At 52.3% G+C, this 21,295-nt stretch overlaps 1 protein-coding gene across 1 annotated transcript in view; it reads left to right on the forward strand.

Annotated features, from left to right (window-relative positions):
• The first annotated feature begins 679 nt into the window (after positions 1–679).
• Positions 680–21,295, forward strand: part of EEF2KMT (eukaryotic elongation factor 2 lysine methyltransferase) — a 30,631-nt gene continuing 10,015 nt past the window's right edge. Inside the window, exons 1-7 of the mRNA XM_038762707.1 lie at positions 680–916; positions 1,032–1,169; positions 6,451–6,513; positions 13,472–13,552; positions 13,683–13,784; positions 17,913–18,046; positions 18,132–18,412. Coding sequence (XP_038618635.1) covers positions 680–916; positions 1,032–1,169; positions 6,451–6,513; positions 13,472–13,552; positions 13,683–13,784; positions 17,913–18,046; positions 18,132–18,412 — 1,036 coding nt within the window. The remainder of the gene's footprint in view (positions 917–1,031; positions 1,170–6,450; positions 6,514–13,471; positions 13,553–13,682; positions 13,785–17,912; positions 18,047–18,131; positions 18,413–21,295) is intronic.

Raw genomic sequence — 21,295 nt, forward strand, 5'->3', positions numbered from 1 at the left:
GAAAGAGCCCGGGCTTTGGAGCCAGAGGTCATGGGTTCGAATCCCGGCTCCGCCACATGTCTGCTGTGTGACCTGGGGCGAGTCACTTCACTTCTCTGAGCCTCAGTTCCCTCATCTGGAAAATGGGGGTGAAGACCGTGAGCCCCCCGGGGGACAGCCTGATCGCCTTGTAAACTCCCCTGCGCTTAGTACAGTGCTTTGCGCAGAGTAAGCGCTTAACAAATGCCATCATCACCATCAACATCATCATCAGAGAAGCAGCGTGGCTCAGTGGAAAGAGCCCGGACTTTGGAGTCGGAGGTCATGGGTTCAAATCCTGGCTCCGCCACTTGTCAGCTGCGTGACTTTGGGCAAGTCACTTCACTTCTCCGTGCCTCAGTTACCTCATCTGGACAATGGGGATTAAGTCTGTGAGCCCCATGTGGGACCAGTTGATTACCCTGTATCTACCCCAGCGCTTAGAACAGTGCTTGGCACATAGTAAGCGCTTAATAAATGCCGTCATTATTATTATTATTATCACAATCTCCAACCCCACTTCCCGGCTGGCCCGGCCCCGCCCACAGGCGGGTCACGCGACCCCACTCCGGCCACGCCCACCGACGGTCACGCGACCCCACTCCGGCCCCGCCCACCGACGGGTCACGCGACCCCACCCCGGCCCCGCCCGCCGACGGTCATGCGACCCCACTCCGGCCACGCCCACCGACGGCCACGCGACCCCACTCCGGCCACGCCCACCGACGGCCACGTGACCCCACCCCCGCCACGCCCACCTAGGGTCACGCGATCCTGCCCGCGGCTCGTCCGGCCCCGCCCACCTCCGGGTCACGCGATCCTGCCCGCGACTCGCCTGGCCACGCCCACCTTCGGGCCACGTGACCCCGCCGCGGGCCCGCCTGCACGCCCTCTCTGGGTCACGTGACACCGCCGCCGGCTCTCTTAGCCACGCCCCCGGCTCCCGTGGCCCCGCCCCCTTCCCGCCCCAGCCTATCCCCGTCCTCCCCTCCCTCTGGGCCCCGCCCCTTTAGGCCCCGCCCCCCAGCGTGCTCGTGCCCGCTCGGGAGCCCGCGCGCATGGCGGCGGCGTCGCGCGAGAGCGCGCCTTTGGGCCTGGTCTTCGAGCGCCTGTTCCTAGCGGGTCGACGCCTGCCCACCTTCCCCTGGACGGTCAGTCTCCCCCCCCCCCACACTTTGTCCTCTAATAATAACAATAATAAATCATTATAATAATAATAACAACACCATTTATTAAGCGCTTACTAGGTGCCAGGCACCGTTCTAAGCGCCGGGGGAGCGGGTTGTCCCACAGGGGGCTCGCAGTCCTCACCCCCATTTTCCAGATGAGGGCACTGAGGCCTACAGAAAAAAGAAACTGAGGTATTTGTGAAGAAGCGCTTACTAGGTGCCAAGCACTGCTCTAAGCGCTGGGGGGAGGATACAAGGTGATCAGGTTAGCCCACGAGGGGTCCCAGGCTTCATCCCCATTTTCCAGATGAGAGAACTGAGGCCTGCAGAAAAAAGAAACTGAGGTATTTGTGAAGCGCTTACTAGGTGCCAAGCACTGTTCTAAGCGCCGGGAGGAGGATGCAAGGTGATCAGGTTGGCCCACGTGGGGCTCGCAGCCCTCATCCCCATTTTACAGATGAGGGAACTGAGGCCTACAGAAAAAAGAAACTGAGGTATTTGTTAAGCGCTTACTAGGTGCCAAGTACTGTTCTAAACGCTGGGGTGTGGGGGGGGATACAAGGTGATCTGGTTGTCCCATGTGGGGCTCGTAGCCCTCATCCCCATTTTCCAGATGAGGTCAGTGAGGCCTACAGAAAAAAGAAACTGAGGTATTTGTTAAGCGCTTACTAGGTGCCAAGCACTGTTCTAAACGCTGGGGTGTGGGGGGGGGGATACAAGGTGATCAGGTTGTCCCACGTGGAGCTCGCAGTCCTCATCCCCATTTTCCAGATGAGAGAACTGAGGCCTACAGAAAAAAGAAACTGAGGTATTTGTGAAGCGCTTACTAGGTGCCAAGTACTGTTCTAAACGCTGGGGTGTGTGTGGGGGGGGATACAAGGTGATCAAGTTGTCCCACGTGGGGCTCGCAGCCCTCATCCCCATTTTACAGATGAGGTCACTGAGGCCTACAGAAAAGAGAAACTGAGTTAAGTTATAGCGCTTACTAGGTGCCAAGCACTGTTCTAAACGCTGGGGTGGGGGGGGGGGATACAAGGTGATCAGGTTGTCCCACGTGGGGCTCGCAGCCCTCATCCCCATTTTCCAGATGAGGTCAGTGAGGCCTACAGAAAAAAGAAACTGAGTTAAGTTAAGCGCTTACTAGGTGCCAAGCACTGCTCTAAGCGCCGGGGGGAGGATACAAGTGATCAGGTTGGCCCACGTGGGGCTCGCAGCCCTCATCCCCATTTTACAGATGAGGGAACTGAGGCCTACAGAAGAAAGAAACTGAGGTATTTGTTAAGCGCTTACTAGGTGCCAAGCACTGTTCTAAGCGCCAGGGGGAGGATACAGGGTGATCAGGCTGTCCCACGGGGGGCTCCCAGGCTTCATCCCCATTTTACAGATGAGGTCACTGAGGCCCACAGAAAAAAGAAACTGAGGTATTTGTTAAGCGCTTGCTAGGTGCCAAGCACTGCTCTAAGCGCTGGGGGGAGGATACAGGGTGATCAGGCGGTCCCACGGGGGGTCCCAGGCTTCATCCCCATTTTCCAGATGAGGTCACTGATGCCTACAGAAAAAAGAAACTGAGGTATTTGTTAAGCGCTTACTATGTGCCAAGCACTGTTCTAAGCGCCGGGGGAGGATACAAGGCGATCAGGCTGTCCCACGTGGGGCTCACAGCCCTCATCCCCATTTTCCAGATGAGGTCACTGAGGCCTACAGAAAAAAGAAACTGAGTTAAGTTAAGTGCTTACTAGGTGCCAAGCACTGTTCTAAACGCTGGGGTTGGTGGGGGGGATACAAGGTGATCAGGTTGTCCCACGTGGGGCCCGCAGCCCTCATCCCCATTTTACAGATGAGGGAACTGAGGCCTACAGAAAAAAGAAACTGAGGTATTTGTTAAGCGCTTACTAGGTGCCAAGCACTGTTCTAAGCCCCGGGGGAGGATACAAGGCGATCAGGCTGTCCCACGTGGGGCTCGCAGCCCTCATCCCCATTTTCCAGATGAGGTCACCGAGGCCTACAGAAAAAAGAAACTGAGGTATTAAGTGCTTACTAGGTGCCAAGTACTGTTCTAAACGCTGGGGTTGGGGTGGAGGGGGTTACAAGGCGATCACGTTGTCCCACGTGGGGCTCGCAGCCCTCATCCCCATTTTACAGATGAGGGAACTGAGGCCCAGAGGGGAAAAAAATGTGATGGTATTTGTTAAGCGCTTCCTTGGTGCCAAGCACTGTTCTAAGCACTGGAGGGGATACAATTCATTCATTCATTCATTCAGTCGTATTTATTGAGCGCTTACTGTGCGCAGAGCACTGTACTGAGCGCTTGGGAAGTCCAAGTTGGCAACATCTAGAGACGGTCACTACCCAACAGCGGGCTAGACGGGGGGAGATGGACAACAAAATGAAAAATATTAACAAAATGAAATAAATAGAATAGTCAATATGCACGAGCAAAATAGAGTAATCAATCTGTACAAACACACACAAACAAAACATATGAGTGAATGAATGATATAAGGTGATCAGGTTGTCCCACGGGGGGTTCGCAGTCCTCATCCCCATTTTACAGATGAGGGGACTGAGGCCCAGAGGAAAAAAAATGTGATGGTATTTGTTAAGCGCTTGCTATGTGCCAAGCACTGTTCTAAGCACTGGAGGGGCTACAAGGTGATCAGATTGTCTCCTGTGGGGCTCCCGGTTTTCCTCCCCATTTTCCAGATGAGGTCACTGAGGCACAGAGGACAGAAAAAATGATGGTATTTCTTAAGCGCTTACTATGTGCCAAGCACTGGAGGGGCTACAAGGTAATCAGATTGTCTCCTGTGGGGCTCCCGGTTTTCCTCCCCATTTTCCAGATGCGATCACTGAGGCACAGAGGACAAAAAAAATGATGGTATTTCGTAAGCGCTTACTATGTGCCAAGCACTGGAGGGGCTACAAGGTGATCAGATTGTCTCCTGTGGGGCTCCCGGTTTTCCTCCCCATTTTCCAGATGCGGTCACTGAGGCACAGAGGGAAAAAAAAATGATGGTGTTTGTTAAGCGCTTACTATGTGCCAAGCACTGTTCTAAGCGCTGGGGAGGGGATCCAAGGTCATCACGTTATTCCAAGTGGGGCTCCCCATTTTTCAGATGAGGTCACTGAGGCACAGAGGAAAAAAATGGTGGTATTTGTTAAGCGCTTACTATGTGCCAAGCACTGTCCTAAGTGCTTGGGGAGATACAAGGTGTTGGGGTTGTCCCACATGGGGCTGGCAGTCCTCATCCCCATTTTCCAGATGAGGTAACTGAGGCACAGGGAAGTGAAGTGATGTGCCCAAGGTCCCACAGCTGACAAGTGGCAGAGCCGGGATTTGAACCCACGACCCCCGCCTCCAAAGCCCGGGCTCTTGCCACTGAGCCACGCTGCTTCTCAGCCACGCTGGTGTAGATAAAAGTTAAACGGGCCGGCCCGGTTCCCGTCCTCAATACAGAGCTCACCATCTCAGTGGGAGGGAGAACAGTTGCCGTGTGCCCATTTTATAGATGGGGAAACTGAGGTACACGGACGTTTAAGTGATTTACCCAAAGTAGGATGTACCCAGGTGGCAGAAGCAGGATTTGAACTTAGGTCCTCTGACTCTCAGACTCATCTTGCGGCGTGGCTCAGTGGAAAGAACCCGGGCTTTGGAGTCGAAGGTCATGGGTTCGAATCCTGGCTCCGCCAGTTGTCAGCTGGGTAACTCTGGGGAAGTCACTTCACTTCTCTGGGCCTCAGTTCCCTCATCTGGAAAATGGGGATGAAGACTGTGAGCCCCCCGGGGGACAACCTGATCACCTTGTAACCTCCCCAGCGCTTTGCACATAGTAAGTGTTTGATAAATGCTATTATTATTATTATTATTATTATTATTATTACTATTATCATCCTCTTTCCACTGTCTTGCTACTTTTCTTTGAGGGCCGGGACCTGTCTGCTAACCCCGATGATCGTCTCCCAAGTGATTAATAATAATAATAATAGTAGTAATAATAATAATAATGATGATGATAATGATGATGGTATTTGTTAAGCGCTTACTATGTGCCAAGCACTGTTCTAAGCGCTGGGGGAGACGGAAGGTAATCAGGTTGGTCCCACGTGGGGCTCACAGACTCAATCTCTGTATTGCCGTCTGTCTCCCCCCCTTCTAGCCCGTTGTTGGGCCAAATTGTATTTTCCAAGCGCTTAGTACAGTGTCCTGCACGCAGCAAGCGCTCAATAAGTACGATTGAATGAATGAATAATCCTCATTTTCCAGGTGAGGTCACTGAGGCCCAGAGAAGTCAAGTGACTTGCCCAGAGTCACACAGCTGATAAGGGGCGGAGCCGGGACTAGAAGCAGCGGCTTGGCTCAGTGGAAAGAGCCCGGGCTTTGGAGTCAGAGGTCATGGGTTCGAATCCCAACTCCGCCACTTGACAGCTGGGTGGCTTTGAGCAAGCCACTTCACGTCTCTGGGCCTCAGTTCCCTCCTCTGGAAAATGGGGGTGAAGACTGTGAGCCCCCCGTGGGGCAACCTGATCACCTTGGAACCGCCCCGGCGCTTAGAACAGTGTTTTGCACATAGTAAGCGCTTAATAAATGCCATTATTATTATTATTATTAGAACCCAGGATTAGATGACTCCCAAGCCCATGCTCTTTCCACTAAGCCAAGCTGCTTAGTATGCTTCGTTTGCTCCATATTTAGTACTTACTAAGTACTTAGTAACTTACTGGTTACCTACTAAGTACTCATTGCACAGGAAAAAGGCTCCCAGTATATCCATGAGAAGCGGCTTGGCTCAGTGGAAAGAGCCCGGGCTTTGGAGTCAGAGGTCATGGGTTCAAATCCCGGCTCCGCCAACTGTCAGCTGGGTGATTTTGGGCAAGTCCACTTCTCTGGGCCTCAGTTCCCTCATCTGGAAAATGGGGATGAAGACTGGAGAGCCCCCCGTGGGATCACCTCGTAACCACCCAGCGCTTAGAACAGTGCTTTGCACATAGTAAGCGCTTAATAAATGCCGTTATTGTTGTTATTAGAAGGGACGACGAAACGAAACAAAACACGTGGACGGGTGTCAAGGCGTCAGAGCAAATCGAAAGAAAGCTAGATGCGCATCGTTAACAAAATAAGCAGAAGAGGCCCCAAGTAATAATAACCGTGGCACCTGTTAAGCGCTTACTATGTGCCGAGCACTGTTCTGAGCGACTTTGAACCCTGGTTTTCCAAACTACTGCTCCCTTTGACTTTCTCGTCTGTCTTCTTCCTTTTAAATAGCGCCTCGAGGAGAAATTAAAGAATTCATCCAACTCCACACTGCTGCTGGATATTCTGCAGAAGGTAAATATTGAATGAGCCCCTTCCTCTTCCCCTCATCCCCCTCTCCATCCCCCCATCTTACCTCCTTCCCTTCCCCACAGCACCTGTATATATGTATATATGGTTGTACAGATTTATTATTCTATTGATTTATTTATTTGTTTTACTTGTACATATCTATTTATTTTATTTTGTTAGTATGTTTGGTTTTGTTCTCTGTCTCCCCCTTTTAGACTGTGAGCCCACTGGTGGGTAGGGACTGTCTCTATGTGTTGCCAACTTGTACTTCCCAAGCGCTTAGTACAGTGCTCTGCACACAGTAAGCGCTCAATAAATACGATTGATGATGATGATGATGATGATGAATGTGATGGCCGATCATTCTGAATCAAGACACGGAGTAGGTGCGTTCCCCACGGGACGGTCCTTTACGCTGTAGGTGTTGAATAAATAGGATCATCCTTCTGCTGCTACGGAAGTTTTACTGACCTTTACCGCCTGCTAGAAACACGTATTCTGCATCCTTTTATTATTATTATTATTATTATTATTATTATTATGATAGCATTTATTAAGCGCTTACTATGTGCAAAGCACTGTTCTAAGCGCTGAGGAGGTTACAGGGTGATCAGGTGGTCCCACGGGGGGCTCACAGTCTTCATCCCCATTTTACAGACGAGGTAACTGAGGCACAGAGAAGTGAAGTAACTTGCCCAAAGTCACACAGCTGACAAGTGGCGGAGCCGGGATTCGAACCCGTGACCTCTGACTCCAAAGCCCGGGCTCTTTCCCCTGAGCCACGCTGCTTCTCAAATAGCCACTTTTAGCCCTTTAAAAGTGGAAAGCGTAAGGGGTTTGTTTTCCCAGGCAAGGTTATCAGAATCTACCGGAATGGGCCATCAGGCGCTTAGTCCAGTGCTCTGCACACAGTAAGCGCTCAATAAATACGATTGAATGAATGAATGAATGAGTCAGTCAACAGTAGTTAGAGAAGCAGCGTGGCTCAATGGAAAGAGCTCGGGCTTTGGAGTCCGAGGTCACGGGTTCGAATCCCGGCTCCGCCAGCTGTCAGCTGGGTGACTCGGGGCAAGTCACTTCACTTCTCTGGGCCTCAGTTCCCTCATCCGTCAAATGGGGATGGAGACCGTGAGCCCCCGGTGGGACAGCCTGATCACCTTGTAACCTCCCCAGCGCTTAGAACATTCATTCGTTCAGTCGTATTTATTGAGCGCTCACTGTGCGCAGAGCACTGGACTGAGCTCTTGGGAAGTACAAGTTGGCAACATATGTTGACAGTGCTTTGCACATAGTAAGCGCTCAATAAATGCCATCAGTATTATTATTATTATTATTGAACACTTATCAGAATCTACCAAAATGGGCGATGAGTCAGTCAACAGTATTTATCGAGCACTTCCTCGGTGCAGAGCACTGTACTAAACACCTGGATGGGAAAGCACAATACAGCTTCCCCTCCCCTCAGCACCTGTATATATGTTTGTACAGATTTATTACTCTATTTGACTTATTTACTACTTATTTTGTTAATGATGTGCTTCTAGCTTTACTTCTATTTGTTCTGACGCCTTGACACCCGTCCACCTGTTTTGTTTCGTCGTCCGTCTCCCCCTTCTAGACTGGGAGCCCGTCGTTGGGTAGGGACCGTCTCTGCAGGTTGCCGACCTGTACTTCCTGAGCGCTTAGTACAGTGCTCTGCACGCAGTAAGCGCTCGATAAATACGACAGAACGAATGAACCGAAACGGTTGCCATTTTCCCTGCCCACCTGAAGATTACAGTGTAAAGGGGCGGAGACAGACCTTAAAATAAATTATGGGTATATATCGAGCCCCCGGTGGGACAACCTGATCACCTTGTAACCTCCCCAGCGCTTAGAACAGTGCTTGGCACATAGTAAGCGCTTAATAAATGCCATTATTATTATTATTATTATATGGAAGTGCTTTGGAGTTGAGGGTGGGGGAAATATCAACCGCTTACAGGGTGCATTAGCCAGGGCATAAAAGCATCGCAGAAGAGAGGGGGAATAGGGAAAATGAGGACGCAGTCAGGGAATGACTCTTGGAGGAGATGTGATTTCAGGAAAGCTCTAATAATAATAATAATAATGGCATGTATTAAGCGCTTACTGTGTGCAAAGCACTGTTCTAAGCAGTGGGGAGGTGATCAGGTCATCCCACGGGGGGCTCCCGGTCTTCATCCCCATTTTCCAGGTGAGGGAACTGAGGCCCGGACAAGTGAAGCGACTCGCCCAAAGTCACAGAGCTGACAGTTGGCAGAGGCGGGATTTGAACCCGTGACCTCGGACTCCAAAGCCCGGGCTCTTTTCCACTGAGCCACGCTGCTTCTCCACAGCTTTGAAGGTGGAGAGAGCGGAAGTCTGGCGTATAGGAAGGAGGGAGGCTTTGGGCGAGGGGGTCGGTGGCGAGCTAGACTACGTCGAGGAATGATAAGGACGTTGGCATTAGAGAAGCAGCGTGGCTCAGTGGAAAGAGCCCGGGCTCTGGAGTCCGAGGTCACGGGTTCAAATCCCGGCCCCGCCGCTTGCCAGCCGTGTGACTTTGGGCAAGGCGCTTCACTTCTCTGGGCCTCGGTTCCCTCATCTGGAAAATGGGGATGAAGACTGGGATGACCTCATCACCTTGTAACCTCCCCGGCACTCAGAAACGGTGCTTGGCACATAGTAAGCGCTTAATAAATGCTATCGTTATTTATTTATTATTTATTAGAGGGGCAAAGTGGGCATTGAAGTAGGAAATAGCTTGCCAACTTGTACTTCCCAAGCGCTTAGTACAGTGCTCTGCACACAGTAAGCGCTCAATAAATACAATTGAATGAATGAATAAATGAATGAATGAAATCAGCCACGTAAGGTAGGAGGAGGAGGAGAACTGATTGAGTGCTTTAAAACCTTCAGTAAGGAGTTTCCGTTCGATGTGTGTGGTGTAAACTCCCTCCAGCAATAATAATGATGGCATTTATTAAGCGCTTACTATGTGCGAAGCACTGTCCTAAGCGCTGGGGAGGTTGCAAGATGATCAGGTTGTCCCACGTGGGGCTCACAGTCTTCATCCCCATTTTACAGAGGAGGGAACTGAGGCCCAGAGAAGTCGGGTGACTTGCCCAAAGTCACACAGCTGACTAGCGGCAGAGCTGGGATTAGAACCCGTGACCTCTGACTCCCAAGCCCGGGCTCTTTCCACTGAGCCACGCTGCTTCTCTAGATTGTAAACTCATTGTGGGCAGGGAATGTGTTAACCCAAGTGCTTAGTGTAGTGCTCTGCACACATTAGGCGCTCAATAAATGTGATTGTCCGAATTCATTCATTCAGTCATACTTATTGAGCACTTACTGTGTGCAGAGCACTGGACTAAGCGCTTGGGAAGTACAAGTCGTCAACGTATAGAGACGGTCCCTACCTGACAATGGGCTCACAGTCTAGAAGCAGCATGGCTCAGTGGAAAGAGCCCGGGCTCTGGAGTCAGAGGTCATGGGTTCAAATCCTGGCTCTGCCACTTGTCAGCTGGGTGACTCTGGGCAAGTCACTTCACTTCTCTGGGCCTCAATTCCCTTATCTGGAAAATGGGGATGAAGACTGTGAGCCCCCCGTGGGACAACCTGATCACCTTGTAACCTCCCCAGTGCTTAGAACAGTGCTTTGCACATAGTAAGCGCTTAATAAATGCTATTATTATTATTATTAGAAGGGGGAGACAGACAACAAAACAAAACCTGCAGACAGGTGTCAAAACCGTCAAAAGAAATAGAATTAATAATAATAATAAATAATAATATATAATATAAATACATAATATTTAAATAAATAATAATAATAATATAAAAATAATAACAATTAAAGCTAGAGGCACATCATAAACAAAAGAAACAGAATAGTAAATACGTACAAGTAAAACAGAGTAATAGAGAAGCAGTGTGGCTCTGTGGAAAGAGCCCGGGCTTTGGAGTCAGGGGTCATGGGTTCAAATCCCGGCTCTGCCAGTTGTCAGCTGTGTGACTTTGGGCAAGTCACTTCACTTCTCTGGGCCTCAGTTACCTCCTCTGGGAAATGGGGATAAAGACTGTGAGCCCTCCGTGGGACAACCGGATCACCTTGTAACCTCCCCAGCGCTTAGAACAGTGCTTTGCAGAGAGTAAGCGCTTAATAAAAATGCCATTATTAGTGATAAATCTGTACAAATATATACAAGTATATCAGCTATGTGACTTTGGGCAAGCCACTTCACTTCTCTGTGCCTCAGTTCCCTCATCTGGAAAATGGGGATGAAGACCGTGAGCCCCACGTGGGATGACCTGATTACCTCGTATCTCCCCCAGCACTCAGAACGGTGCTTGGCACATAGTAAGCGCTTAACAAATGCCAACATTATTATAATAATAATTAACATAATATTAATATTATTATATTGTATTATTAATTAATATAATATTAATATAATAATTATTATATTAGTATCTGGCAACTAGACCTGCACAAAAATGCTAAAGTCGTACCTTTGTTCCCGCGTTGATCCAAGCACATATCCTATCCCGCCTTGATTACCGTTCCACCCTCTTCGTTGAGCAGCCTCCCGTCTCTCCCCGTTCCAGTCCATACTTCTCTCTGATGCCCCGATGGCTTTCCCGCTAAGACCGAGCTCCTTGTCTTCCCTCCCAAACCCTGCCCTCTCCCTGACTTTCCCGTCACCGTCGATGACCATCCTTCCCATCTCCCGAGCCCGCAGCCTCGGTGTCATCCGCCCTCTCGTCCACCCCGCACATCCAAGCCGTCCCCAGAACCTGCCGGCCTCAGCTCCGCAACATCGCCGAGATCCGCCCTTTCCTCTCCATCCAAACCGCTACCTTGCCGGTTCAACCGCTCATCCTACCCCGATGGGATTAGTGCTTCTGGTCTCCCATCCTCCCGTCTCTCCCCGCTTCCGTCTATACCTCGCTCTGCCGCCCGGATTATCTTTCTACAGAAACGCTCTGGGCGTTTCCTCCTCAAATCCTCCAAACAATCCCTCTTCCCCCCCCTTCAAAGCCCTACCGAAGGCTCACCTCCTCCATGAGGCCTTCCCAGGCTAAGCCCCCTTTTCCTCATCTCCCCTGCCCTTCCACATCACTTTGACTCATTCCGCTCTTCCCCCCGACCGCCTCACAGCACTTACACATATATGTGTCTAGCTATAATCCTATTTATTTATATCGATGCCTGTTACACACATGTCCGTCTCCCCCTCTCTAGACTAGGAGCCCGTCCCAGGCGGGGACCGTCTCTCTTAATTGCAATACGGCGCTTAGTGCAGAGCCCTGCACATAGGAAGCGCCCATTAAATACGATTGAATGCCCGTCAGCTCGCGTGGTCGGAGCGCTGGGAGGTAGAGAAGCGGCGTGGCTTGGTGGAAAGAGCGCGGGCTCTGGGGTTCAAATCAAGTCGGCCGTGGGACTTTGGGCGAGTCGCGTCACTTCTCTGGGCCTCGGTGACCTCATCTGTCAAATGGGGATGAAGACCGGGAGCCCCACGGGGGACGACCCGATCGCCCCGTAACCTCCCCGGCGCTTAGAACAGTGCCTCGCACACAGTAAGCGCGTAATAAACGCCATCGTCCTTATTATTACCATCCGGGGTCACAGCACAGACCCTGTCGGAGACCCGAGCAGCAGCGGGCGTGACGGGACCCGTCCCCTTTTGGTAATCCGTCGCCGATTACGCTACTCAGCGCCGTGGCGTAAATAGGGGGTGGAAGGGTCTTCGGTTTATTGGGAAAATCGGGGGAGACACCGCTTGGCCCAGTGGGCCTAGGCGTCGGGAGGACCTGGGTTCCAATCCCAGCTCCACCTCTTGTCTACTGTGTGACCTTGGGTAAGTCACTTCACTTCCCCATGCCTCAGTGACCTCATCTGAAAAACGGTGATTAAGACTGTGAGCCCCAAGTTGGACAGGGACTCTGTCCAACCTGATTAGATACAAGCCTCGATCTAATAATAATAATAATAATAATAATAATAATAATAATAATAACGATGGCATTTATTAAGCGCTTACTGTGCGCAAAGCACTGTACTAAGCACTGGGTGATCAGGTTGTCCCACAGTCAATACAAATTAGATACAAATCTAAATCTGATACAAATATATCCCAACACCTAGAGCAGTGTTTGACACATAGTACGCACTTAACAAATACCATCATCATTATTAGTAGTAGTAGGCACTTAATCAATCAATCAATCAATCGTATTTATTGAGCGCTTACTGTGTGCAGAGCACTGTACTAAGCACTTGGGAAGTCCAAGATGGCAACACAGAGAGACAGTCCCTACCCAACAGTGGGCTCGCAGTCTAAAAGGGGGAGACAGAGAACAAAACCAAACACACTAACAAAATAAAATAAATAGAATAGATATGTACAAGTAAAATAAATAGAGTAATGAATATGTACAAACGTATATACATATATACAGGTGCTGTGGGGAAGGGAAGGAGGTAAGATGGGGGGATGGAGAGGGGGACGAGGGGGAGAGGAAGGAAGGGGCTCAGTCTGGGAAGGCCTCTGGGGAGGCCTTCCCACTTAACAACTCCCATCATCACTATTATTATTATTAGGACTTGGCTATACTTATTATTATTATCATCAATCGCATTTATTGAGCGCTTGCTATGTGCAGAGCACTGCACTAAGCGCTTGGGAAGTACAAATTGGCCACATATAGAGACAGTCCCTACTCAACAGTGGGCTCACAGTTATTATTAGACTATTATTATTATCAGGACTTGGACATAGCCAGGAGCACGGCCCATCTGTGTTCTCCAAGCTAGGCGTCCCAACTCCTTCCGTCTCCGTCCCGGAACGGGCGAGCCCCCGTGTTCCTCGCGGGCGTGCACGTCCCAAAATCCGACGCGAGGCTCCGTCAGAGTCAAGGATGACTTCCTCTTTTTCTCATCGCTCCGTTACAGACTGTCCTGCACCCCCTGTCCGTGAGGCATCCCCCTTCAGCCAAGTACGCCCGCTGTTTCCTCGCTGAGCTCATCAGGAGGGTAAGGGGTCGGCCCGGTTGGGGAAACTGAGAGAACGCTCCCCGCGCGCCTGCTCGCCGAGCTTCCCGGTTCGGCGGCCCAGTTCGGGCCGGGGGCCTAAATACCTGCTCCGCCTGTCGCCCAACCGTAGCACGAGTCGGCCCACGCAGAGCCCCTGGATGAGTTATACGAAGCCCTGGCGAGGGTTTTAACGGCCGAAGACTCACCCCAGTGCCACCGGAGCTATTTGCTGGTAAGCTCGATCGGGGCGGGGCACGTGTCTGCCGTTTCCACCGTCGTCTCCCAAGCGCTTAGCAGAGAAGCGGCGTGGCTCGGCGGGAAGAGCCCGGGCTTCGGAGTCAGCGGTCGAGGGTTCACGGCCCGGCTCCGCCACCGGGACTTAATAAATGCCATTATTATTACCCTAGAGAAGCAGCGTGGCTCAGTGGAAAGAGCCCGGGCTTTGGAGTCAGAGGTCGTGGGTTCAAATCCCGGCTCCGCCAGTTGTCAGTTGTGTGGCTTTGGGCAAGGCGCTTCACTTCCGTGGGCCTCAGTTACCTCATCTGGAAAATGGGGATGAAGACTGTGAGCCCCCCGGGGGACAACCTGATCACCTTGTAACCTCCCCGGCGCGTAGAACAGTGCTTTGCACGTAGTAAGCGCTTAATAAATGCCATTATTATTATCATTATTATTGCCCTAGAGAAGCAGCGTGGCTCGGTGGAAAGAGCCCGGGCTTTGGAGTCAGAGCTCGTGGGTTCAAATCCCGGCTCCGCCGGTTGTCAGTTGTGTGGCTTTGGGCAAGTCGCTTCACTTCTCTGGGCCTCGGTTGCCTCATCTGGAAAATGGGGATGAAGACTGTGAGCCCCCCGTGGGACAACCTGATCACCTTGTAACCTCCCCCGCGCTTAGAACAGTGCTTTGCACGTGGTAAGCGCTTAATAAATGCCATTATTATTACCCTAGAGAAGCAGCGTGGCTCGGTGGAAAGAGCCCGGGCTTTGGAGTCAGAGGTGATGGGTTAAAGTCCCGGCTCCGCCAATTGTCAGCTGTGTGGCTTTGGGCAAGTCGCTTCACTTCTCGGGGCCTCGGTTGCCTCATCTGGAAAATGGGGATGAAGACTGTGAGCCCCCCGTGGGACAACCTGATCACCTTGTAACCTCCCCGGCGCGTAGAACAGTGCTTTGCACGTAGTAAGTGCTTAATAAATGCCATTATTATTATCATTATTATTACCCTAGAGAAGCAGCGTGGCTCGGTGGAAAGAGCCCGGGCTTCGGAGTCAGAGGTCGTGGGTTCAGATCCTGGCTCCGCCACTTGTCAGCTGGGTGGCTTTGGGCAAGTCGCTTCACTTCTCTGGGCCTCAGTTGCCTCATCTGGAAAATGGGGATGAAGACTGTGAGCCCCCCGTGGGACAACCTGATCACCTTGTAACCTCCCCCGTGCTTAGAACAGTGCTTTGCACATAGTAAGCGCTTAATAAATGCCATTATTATTACCCTAGAGAAGCAGCGTGGCTCGGTGGAAAGAGCCCGGGCTTTGGAGTCAGAGGTGATGGGTTAAAGTCCCGGCTCCGCCAATTGTCAGCTGTGTGGCTTTGGGCAAGTCGCTTCACTTCTCGGGGCCTCGGTTGCCTCATCTGGAAAATGGGGATGAAGACTGTGAGCCCCCCGTGGGACAACCTGATCACCTTGTAACCTCCCCCCGGCGCTTAGAACAGGGCTTTGCATGTAGTAAGCGCTTAATAAATGCCATTATTAATATCATTATTATTACCCTAGAGAGGCAGCATGGCTCGGTGGAAAGAGCCCGGGCTTTGGAGTCAGAGGTCATGGGTTCAAATCCCGGCTCCGCCGGTTGTCAGTTGTGTGGCTTTGGGCAAGTCGCTTCACTTCTCTGGGCCTCATCTGGAAAATGGGGATGAAGACTGTGAGCCCCCTGTGGGACAACCTGATCACCTTGTAACCTCCCCCCGGCGCTTAGAACAGTGCTTTGCACGTAGTAAGTGCTTAATAAATGCCATCATTATCATTATTATTATTATTACTATTATTAACCTAGAGAGGCAGCATGGCTCAGTGGAAAGAGCCCGGGCTTTGGAGTCAGAGGTCATGGGTTCAAATCCCGGCTCCGCCACTTGTCAGCTGGGTGACTTTGGGCAAGTCACTTCACTTCTCTGGGCCTCAGTTCTCTCATCTGTAAAATGGGGATTAAGATTGTGAGCCCCCAGTGGGACAACCTCATCACCTTGTAACCTCCCCAGCGCTTAGAACAGGGCTTTGCACATAGTAAGCGCTTAATAAATGCCATCAATAATTAATTAATTAGAAGGGGGAAGACAGACATCAAAACGAGTCAACAGGCATCAATGTAAGTAAATAGACTGATGGATCTATACACATCAAAACAAGTACACAGGCATCAATAGGAATAAATAGAATTATAGATATAATAATAATAATGACAGTATTAAGGGCTTATTAGGTGCAAAGCACTGTTCTAAGCGCTGGGGAGGTTACAAGGTGATCAGGTCGTCCCACGGGGGGCTCGCAGTCTTAATCCCCATTTTCCAGATGAGGTAACTGAGGCCCAGAGAAGTGAAGTGACTTGCCCAAAGTCACGCAGCCAACGGTTGGCAGAGCCGGGATTTGAACCCACGACCTCTGACTCCAAAGCCCGGGCTCTTTCCACTGAGCCACGCTGCTTATATACACGAGAGCTGAGAGGCGGGCGGGGAGTAGAGTAAAGGGACTGAGTCGGGGCGACGGGGAACTGAGGATAAAGGGGGATTAGTCTGGGAAGGCCTCTTGGAGGAGGTGAGCCTTCGGTAGGGCTTTGAAGGAGGGGGAGTGGGATTGGCGGATTTGAGTAGGGGAGATTTTTGAGGAGGGGAGTAACATGTCCAGAGCGTTTCTGGACAAAGACAATCCAGGCAGCGGCGTGAAGTATGGATTGAAGTGGGGAGAGACACGAGGATGGGAGATCAGAGAGGAGGCCGATGCAGTAATCCTGTCAGGATAGGATGAGACCTTGAACCAGCAGGGTAGTGGTTTGGATGGAGAGGAAAGGGAGGATCTTGGCGACGTTGCGGAGGTGAGACCGGCAGGTTCTGGGGACGGATAGGATGTGAGGGGTGAACGAGAGAGCGGAGTCGAGGACGACACCGAGGTCGCGGGCTCGTGAGACGGGAAGGATGGTTGTGCCGTCCGCAGTGATGGGAGAGTCAGGGAGAGGATGAGGTTTGGGAGGGAAGATAAGGAGCTCTGTCTTGGACACTTTGAGTTTTAGGTGGCGGGTGGACATCCAGGTGGAGATATCCTGAGGGCAGAAGGAGATGCGAGGCTGGAGGGAGGGAGAGAGAACAGGGGAGGAGATGTAGATTTGGGTGTCATCCGCGTAGAGGTGATAGTTGAAGCCGTGGGAGCGAATGAGTTCTCCGAGGGAGCGGGTGTAGATGGAGAATTGAAGGGGACCAAGAACTGACCCTCGAGGAACCCCCACAGTAAGGGGATGGGACGGGGAGGAGGAGCCCGCGAAGGAGACCGAGAATGAACGGCCGGAGAGATGAGGAGAACCGGGAGAGGACGGAGTCTGTGAGGCCAAGGCTGGATAGCGTGTTGAGGAGAAGGGGGTGGTCCACGGTGTCGAAGGCGGCCGAGAGGTCGAGGAGGATTAGGATGGAGTAGGAGCCGTTGGATTTGGCAAGAAGGAGGTCATCGGCGGCCTCTGAGAGGGCCGTTTCGGTGGAGTGGAGGGGACGGGAGAGAGTCGGAGGAGAAGAATTCGAGGCAGCGAGTGTCGAGTTTGGAAAGGAACGGTAGGTGGGAGGTGGGACGATAACCGGAAGGGGCGGTGGGGTCAAAGGAGGATTTTTTTTAGGATGGGGGAGACGTGGGCATGTTTGAAGGCAGAGGGGAAGAAACCAGTGGAGAGTGAGCGGTTGAAGATGGGAGTTAAGGAGGGGAGGAGGAAAGGGGCGAGAGTTTTTACAAGGTGAGAGGGAATGGGGTCCGAAGCACAGAGGGAAGGGGTGGCATTTGAGGGAGGAAGGGGAGGGCTGGGGAAGTGAGGACATGGATGGGCAGCCGGGAGCGGGGGACTTGAAAGGCCACGGTGCTCAGGGATTTTCGGGAGAGAGCTCGGGGCTGGGATTCGGGGGGCCTCTTTCAAAGGGGTCGTTTTCCTTTGGCTCTACCGTCCGGTTCTTTCTGCCTTTCTTTTCCCCGGTCCAACCCTCCGGAGACTCGGTCACTCTCTGATTCTTTCTCCCTCTCTGTCCCTCCGGAGACTCGGTCACTCTCTGATTCTTTCTCCCTCTCTGTCCCTCCGGAGACTCGGTGACTCTCTGTGATTCTTCCTCCCTTTCTCTCCCCCCGTCCAGCCCTCCGGAGACTCGGTGACCCTCTGCGAGAGCACGGCCATCGTTTCCCAAGGCACCACCGGCCTCGTCACGTGGGACGCGGCGCTGTACCTGGCGGAATGGGCCCTGGGGAACCCGGCCGTCTTCCGCGACAGGTGACGGGCCCCGCTGAGCCGGGGGCGGGGGGAGAAGCCGTTGACCGACACTGAGCTTATCCCCCCGCCTCTCTCGGACGTCCAGGACCATCTTGGAGCTGGGCAGCGGAGCGGGGCTCACGGGCCTTGTCGTCTGCAAGGCGTGCGGTCCCGACGTCTACGTCTTCAGCGACTGTCACGGTCGGGTCCTCCAGCAGCTCCGGAGAAACCTGGGCCTCAACGGCTTCCCGGCAGGGCCGGTGGGCTCGGCCCCGTCGCCGGGCCCCGGCCCCCGGGGGCCCAGAGTGGCTGCCGTGGAGCTGGACTGGGCTCGGACGACTCCCGGACAGCTCACCGCCCTCCGGCCGGACGTCATCCTCGCCGCAGGTACCGCGCCGTGCCCGAGCCGGGGCCGGGGCAGGCCGGAGCGGGCATCCAGGAATCGGAGGACCCCCCCCCCCCCCCATTCCGATGGCTTCTCTGGGCCTCGGGTTCCCCGTCCGTCAAATGGGGATTGGATCCTGGGAAGCAGCATGGCTCAGTGGGGAGCGCGGGGGCTTGGGAGCCGGAGGTCGTGGGTTCTAATCCCGGCTCCGCCACTTGTCGGCTGCGCGGCTTTGGGCCAGTCACTTCACTTCTCTGGGCCTCAGTTCCCTCATCTGCAAAATGGGGATGAAGACTGTGAGCCCCCCGGGGGACAAACTGATCACCTTGTAACCTCCCCACTGCTTAGAACAGGGCTTAGCGCATAGTAAGCGCTTAACAAGTGCCATCATCATCATCATTATTATTATTATTATTACTATTATTATCCTACTCCCTCCTAGATGGTGAGCTCCCCATGGGACAGGGGCTCTGTCTCACCTGACGGTCTTGTATATACCCCAGTATTTAGTAGTGTTTGACACGCATTAAGCACGTCCCAGGGACTGCGGCTCAGTGGAAAGAGCCCGGGCTTCGGAGTCAGAGGTCATGGGTTCAAATCCCAGCTCCGCCAGTTGTCAGCTGTGTGACTTCGGGCAAGTCACTTCACTTCTCTGGGCCTCGGTTGCCTCATCTGTAAAATGGGGTCGAAGGCTGTGAGCCCCACGTGGGCCAACCCGATCACCTTGTATCCTCCCCAGCACTTAGAATAGTGCTTTGCACATAGTAAGCGCTTAACAAATGCCATCATCATCATTATTATTATTATCCTACTCCCTCCTAGATTGTGAGCTCCACGTGGGACAGGGGCTCTGCCTCACCTGACCATCCGTGCTTGACACGCACCCGGCGCTTAGAACAGTGCTTTGTACATAGTAAGCGCTTAACAAATACCATTATTATTATTATTAAGCACCTCACAGGGACTACTATTATTGTTATTATAATTGTTGAGTAGCTGCAGAATAGGTAGCGGGGAACCAAACCCTAGAAAGGACACGTCAGAAAAAGAGTCACGGTCCCCCGCCCGTGAAGGCAATCAATCAGTCGTATTTATTGGGCGCTTACTGTGTGCAAAGCACTGTACTAAGCGCTTGGGAAGTACAAGTTGGCAACAAGAAGGTAAACAGTTGAGTGTCAAACCAACCCAAAGAAGCCTGAGTTTAGGGAAGGGGTTGGGCCCCGGATTGTTCTGGGGGGCGGCAGCAGATTTTAGGAGGTGATTTTGGAAGCGGGGGGGACTCTGAGCCGTAACGTAAGGAAGAAAGGACGGGGGTGACCAGGGGAGGAACATTAGGCTGGAAGGGAGGAACCAGGGTGAGAGGGAAATCAATCAATCAATCAATCAATCAATCGTATTTATTGAGCGCTTACTGTGTGCAGAGCACTGTACTAAGCGCTTGGGAAGTCCAAGTTGGCAACATATAGAGACGGTCCCTACCCAACAGTGGGCTCACGGTCTAAAAGCCCAGAAGGACCAGGCCGGATTCCAAACCTCAGTGACCACCCAAAAGGCCATCCCTGTGACCAGCAATTCCGCTCCCCGGCGGCCCGCCGACTCTCCCTCCCCTTCTCGGATACGTCAATCAATCAATCAATCGTATTTATTGAGCGCTTACTGTGTGCAGAGCACTGGACTAAGCGCTTGGGAAGTCCAAGTTGGCAACATCTAGAGCCGGTCCCTACCCAACGGCGGGCTCACGGTCTAGAAGGGGGAGACGGACAACAAAACCAAACATATTAACAAAATAAAATAAACAGAATAGATAGGTACAAGTAAAATAAATAAATAAATAGCGTAATAAATACAATTAGTTGCTGGAATTCCCTAAGTGCGCTTTGGCTTCCTAAGCCTGGTCTTCCTGAATGTCCTCACGGGATGAGGGAGAACAGGCTCTTCCTCCGTGGAATCGGTGGCACTTAGGGAGCACCTACCGCGCAGCGCACCGGACTGAGAGCTCGGTAGAGACTTAGGTTCAGCCCGGGCTTTGGAGTCGGAGGTCGCGGGTTCCAATCCCAGCTCCGCCAACTGTCAGGTGGGTGGCTTTGGGCAAGTCACTTCACTCCCCTGTGCCTCAGTGACCTCATCTGTCAAATGGGGATGAAGACTGGGAGCCCCCCCGTGGGACCACCTGATCCCCTTGTATCCTCCCCAGTGCCTAGAACGGTGCTTTGCACATATTAGGCGCTTAACAAATGCCATCGTTATTATTATTATTATTATTATTTTTCTCTGATTTCAGTTGTGCCCCGTAGAACACTGAAGGTAAGGAATCTGCTGCCAAGTTGGCCCTTCTAATAATAATAATAATAATGATGATGATGATGGCATTTTTTAAGCGCTTTCTATGTACAAAGCACTGTTCTAAGCACTGGGGAAGTTATAAGGTGATCAGGTTGTCCCACGGGGGGCTCACGGTCTTCACCCCCATTTTCCAGATGAGGTCACTGAGGTCCAGAGAAGTGAAGCGACTTGCCCAAAGTCACCCAGCTGACAATTGGCAGAGGCGGGATTCGAACCCCTGACCTCTGACTCCAAAGCCCGGGCTCTTTCCACGGAGCCATGCCGCCTCCCTGCTCCCTGCCTTGTGAAGCGTGAAATGACCGAGACTGCCGGTTCCCCCGGCCCTGGAGTCCCAGCCCCTGCCGGCGAGCCGCGGGTTCAAATCCCGGCTCCGCCAACTGTCAGCTGGGTGACTTTGGGCAAGTCACCTAACTTCTCTGGGCCTCAGTTCCCTCATCTGTAAAATGGGGATGAAGACTGTGAGGCGGCCCCCCCACCCCCGGACAACCTGATGACCTTGTAACCTCCCCAGCGCTTAGAACAGTGCTTGCACATAATAATAA

The sequence above is a fragment of the Tachyglossus aculeatus genome, chromosome 21, assembly GCF_015852505.1.
Source record: "Tachyglossus aculeatus isolate mTacAcu1 chromosome 21, mTacAcu1.pri, whole genome shotgun sequence".
Lineage (NCBI taxonomy): Eukaryota > Metazoa > Chordata > Mammalia > Monotremata > Tachyglossidae > Tachyglossus > Tachyglossus aculeatus.